Source organism: Otolemur garnettii, unplaced genomic scaffold (genome assembly GCF_000181295.1).
Source record: "Otolemur garnettii isolate 467f Iridium unplaced genomic scaffold, OtoGar3 scaffold00003, whole genome shotgun sequence".
Lineage (NCBI taxonomy): Eukaryota > Metazoa > Chordata > Mammalia > Primates > Galagidae > Otolemur > Otolemur garnettii.
The window spans coordinates 41,130,090-41,134,996 of record NW_003852398.1 but is presented as its reverse complement, the minus strand read 5'-3'; the positions used below and the strand labels follow the sequence as shown (position 1 = coordinate 41,134,996).

General features: G+C 43.8%; 1 protein-coding gene across 2 annotated transcripts in view; it reads left to right on the top strand.

The window, feature by feature from the left end:
- The first annotated feature begins 536 nt into the window (after window positions 1-536).
- Window positions 537-4,907, top strand: part of CAMLG (calcium modulating ligand) — a 12,105-nt gene continuing 7,734 nt past the window's right edge. Inside the window, exons 1-2 of one of the 2 annotated variants that reach the window (XM_003782181.3) lie at window positions 537-936; window positions 2,893-3,353. In XM_003782181.3, the coding sequence (XP_003782229.1) occupies window positions 768-936; window positions 2,893-3,353 (630 nt within the window). In that variant the 5' untranslated portion in view covers window positions 537-767. The remainder of the gene's footprint in view (window positions 937-2,892; window positions 3,354-4,907) is intronic. The other variant, XM_023516212.1, reaches the window with a different exon arrangement.

The window sequence follows — 4,907 nt, the reverse complement described above, 5'->3', positions numbered from 1 at the left end:
AAAAAAAAAAAAAAAATAAATAAAAATAAAGCTTACATTCTAGTTAATGAAAAACAATAAACAAAACTAGTACCTTTGGCATGCAAGGTGGTTATAAGTGCTAAGGAGAAAAATAAGATGGTGAAGGGGAGTGGAGAGTGTTGGCAATTTTGATAGAATGAACACGAAAGGCTGCACCAGGAAAGTTTCATTTGAACATTAAGAGTGAGGAAAACCTGAGAACAAACCAGCTGTGTATTTGAGGGAAGTACAGCTCAAAATTAAGAATTACCATCAAGAAGAAATCCCAGCGTAACCCTCCCTTAAGAGTCGCTACCAGAGTTTCGTTATTCCCCGCGCCCCCAGGAGCAAGGCCGCGGGTCTGAAAACAAGCGCCGGCCAATGCAGCCGCCATTTTGTTTCTGGGCACCAAATCTCGGCTGGGCCGGCTTGTCATCTGCCATCCCTCCCCCACTCACCAGACTTGGCGCCGGCTTGCTTCAGCTCCAAGTGAACAGCAGAGGGAGCCCAATGGCGGATTACGGGTTAGTGAGGGCCCGCCAGGAGCGGGCGGACGGGTTAGCCTGAGCTGCCCTCATCAAAGATGGCGTCTAGAGCTTTGCTCGGTCCCGCCGGGCGACGCACGCGTGCGGCCTGGGCACCGCGCTCGGGGGCGGGTCTACCGTGGGAGGGGGACGCGCGCCCTGCGGCCCTGCCTTAAGGCGACGCGCTGCAGCTGCAGCTGCTGCCGCAGCCACCGTCACCATTCCCAAATTCTGGAGGGGAGGATGGAGTCGATGACGGTCGCTACCGACAGTGGAGACAGGTCGGGGGTCCCAGCAGGCTCAGGCCTGTCAGCTTCCCAGCGTCGAGCCGAACTGCGGCGGAGAAAGCTGCTCATGAACTCGGAACAGCGCATCAACCGGATCATGGGCTTTCACAGGCCTGCGGGCGCGGGTGAGAGCCTCCGTTTTCTGTCTCTGGTCCCTCTTTGAATCTTCAGGATCGTTCTTCCCTCCCCCATCCCCAATTCCGCCGACCTTTTTGACCAAGTCCTGCTCTCTGACCTCTCTGTCTCCGCCCCTTAGCAGATAACCCACATTCACTTCTTAGCCCCACGACGTTTCTGATCACTACCCTTAGTTTTCTAGGGGCCTCTTCCTGAGATTGTTCCCACCATGGCTGCAAAACCATGTTTCCTGAATCACTGTGATTCCATCTGCGCGGTTTCCTTGAGAGGGTACCTTTCTTCCTTATCCATACTCTCGCCTTTCTTGAAGGGCGCACGAATTAGCACCAGACTTCGTCCCCTTAGGAAGATTGCTTTCCTTTCTTGACGTTCCCGGTGTTTTTACTTCTGGTGTCTTCCCGAGCATCTACCTTCTTTTGCTTTTTCCTATGTAACTCTCGTCCGCCCAGATCAGCTTGTCTTTACTGACTCACTGTCTGTCCTACATGGATCAGACTCTTGGGGTCATATCCCAGTGTTTGTGTTTAGTGCCCTGAACACTGTCACCTACGGGTCTTGTAAAAGGGGTGGAAAAAGTAGGAGTAAGCATTCTTTATAGACCCAAGAAATACGACCTACCTACTTGGGGTTTCCTCTCCTCATTAGCTCAGATTGATGCGGTTGATGTTTAGAACTGCATTTAATCCTAAAGGACAGTTTCTAATTTCTCCCCAAAGACATGCCCAGTGAGATTCTTTAAAAGTTTTTTTTTTTTCGTGTAAGTATAATTGAACACTTAGTATTCCTTCATTTTATGCAAGTTTCCCTTGTCTCCTTTAATAACTGTCCTTTAGTCATTGGTTGCAAGCTCCTTAGATTTTCAAGACTTTTGTTCTCTGAGACTTTATTTAGATACATAGCTGTGAAATTCTAGACAGTTCAAATGAGATCAGGTGAGATGGGAGAGTACCATTTTAAATTCTTGAAAAACAAAAATTAGAAGGAATATTTTTCTATAAGGAGGGGTATTCTTTCCTATTGTATTTCTTGGTGGTACTTTTTATTTTGCTTTGAACATTTTATGTCTTTAAAAGATTTTATTTTAAACCAGAGCAGCACTCTAAAACAACTGTACTACAGAATCAGTAGCTGTAGGATATGCCACACCCTAACACTTACAGGGGTCTGGATTCAGAAATCAGACTTTCAGCTCCGTGCCTGTGGCTCAAGCGTCTAAGGCGCCAGCCACATGCACCTAAGGTGGAGGGTTTGAATCCAGCCTGGGCCGCCAAACAAAAATGACGGCTGCAACTAAAAAATAGCCGGGCATTGTGGTGGGCGCCTGTGGTCCCAGCTACTTGGGAGGCTGAGGCACCTGTGGTCCCAGCTACTTGAGGCTGTCCCAGGGGGACAGTTTGAGGCTCTGTCTCAAAAAAAAAAAATCAGATTTTAAAATACAGGTTTTTAAAAGTTTTAATTATTTTATGTTTTTTTACCATATAAGCTAGAGTAGGCAATGCAGTACTATTTCTAGGATATGTTATTTATTAAAAATTGGTCTTGGCGGCACCTGTGGCTCAAAGGAGTACGGTGCTGGCCCCATATGCCAGAGGTGGCGGGTTCAAACCCAGCCCTGGCCAAAAACTGCAATAAATAAATAAATAAATAAATAAAAATTAAAAAAAAAAAATTGGTCTTTACAGCTTGCTTCCTCCCTTAAGACCAGTTTGTCTACTAGTCTTATTTCCCACTGACAAAGTTTGGGTTATTTCTTCTGCAGGAATACTTTTTAGGTGATACATTTTGAGGATGTAGAGGAAGGAACTAAGTTTTGTTTTATGCAGAATCAGTATGTATTTCATTTCAGAGATTGTGCTCTAGTTGCAGCAGCATATTTTAAAATACTAACATGTAAGAATTTTGCTGGGATATAATACATAAGGCTTTTAAATTTCTTTTCTCAGAAGAAGAAAGTCAAACAAAATCAAAGCAACAGGACAGTGATAAACTGAACTCCCTCAGCATTCCTTCAGTCTCAAAGCGAGTAGTGCTGGGTGATTCTGTCAGTACTGGAACAACTGAGCAGCAGGGTGGTGTGGCTGAGGTAAAGGGGACCCAACTGGGAGACAAACTGGACTCTTTGATTAAATCATCTGAGTGCAGTAATGACGTCAACCTTGAGCTCCGGCAGCGGAACAGAGGGGACCTGACAACAGACACTGTCCAGAGAAGTTCTCGCCATGGTCTAGAACAGTACCTTTCCAGATTTGAAGAAGCAATGAAACTAAGGAAACAGCTGATTAGTGAAAAACCCAGTCAAGAGGATGGAAGTTCAACAGAAGAGTTTGATTCCTTTCGAATATTTAGATTGGTGGGATGTGCTCTTCTTGCTCTTGGAGTCAGAGCTTTTGTTTGCAAATACTTGGTAAGAAAAAAGCTGAAAAGTATTAACTAATGCAAATTGGTCATAACAAATGAGTGCTTTTAATCCATAGAATCATTGCCAGTATTAACCTAATATCTACTAGAGCCATGTGGGTGTTTGGAAATGTTATAAACTTCACTATCTTAGTTATAGAATCAGGTGTTCTGATTAAACATAGAGCCTAATAATAATATTTACATTTGGCTCTTCATATGTGTGTGTCTTATAATGTTAGTTCTACTTCCACAGATTCAACCAAGTGTGGAATTAAAATATTTGGGAGAGACTCGGCACCCATAGTTCAGTGGTTAGGGTGCTGGCCACATACATTGGAGCTGGCAGGTTCAAACCCGGCCCAGGCCTGCTGCACAACAATGACAACTACAACAAAACAATAGCTGGGTATTGTGACAGGTGCCTGTAGTCCCAGCTACTTGTGAGGCTGAGGCAAGAGACTTGCTTAAGCCCAAGTGTTTTGAGTTTGCTGTGAGCTGTGGTGCCATGGCACTCTACCAAGGGTGACATAGTAAGAGTCTCACCAAAAATAAAAATCTATACATATATTTGAGAGAAAAATAAAATATTAAAAATACAATAACAAAAATATGATAAAACAACTAGATAGCATTTATGTAGCAATAGGTGTCATAATTAATCTGGAAGTGACTTAAAGTATATGGAAGGAAATGAGTAAGTTATATGTAAATACTACACCATTTTCTATGAGGGTCTTCAGCATCAGTGGATTTTGGTATCTGAAGGGGTTCCTGGAACTTTCCTTTGATACACATAACACAGAACTACTGTGCTAAAAACTTTTTACATACTAGGTACCATTCTAAGTGCTTTGCACTCTACTGAGGGTGACAAAGTTGACAAGGTGAAACTCTGTCTTAAAAAAAATGAAACTGGATGGGTTTAAACTCAAATGTCACTTAGTTGCTATGTGACCTTGAGAAAACCTCTAACTCTTTAGCTTAAGCAATTCTCTTGCCTCAGCCTCCCAAGTAGCTGGGACTACAGGCACCCACCACAGCACCGGCTATTTTTTTGTTGCAGTTGTCATTGTTTTAGCTGGCTCAGGGGCCAGGTTTGAACCCAGCAGCTAACGTGTATGTGGCTGGCACCCTACCCACTGAGCCACAGGCACTGCCCTATTTTTTTATTTTTATTTTTTGGAGACAGAGTCTCACTGTGTCACCTTCCATAGAGTGTTGTGGTATCACAGCTCACAGCAACCTCCAGCTCCTGGGCTTAAGCAATTCTCTTGCCTCAGCCTCCTAAGTAGCTGGGGCTACAGGTGCCTGCCAGGGTGCCCGGCTGTTTTTTATTGTAGTTGTCATTGTTTTAGCTGGCCCCAGGCCAGGTTTGAACCCGCCAGTCTGGTTGTATGTGGCTGGCACCATAACCATTGTGCTGTAGGCACTGAGCCTAGTAGTCATTTTAAGAATACCTACCATGTAGAAGGCACGTAAACAAGTTTTCCAAATAAGGTTTATATTATTAAGCAAAATAATTTTTTAATAATTTTTTTATGCAAATTTTTTTTTTTTT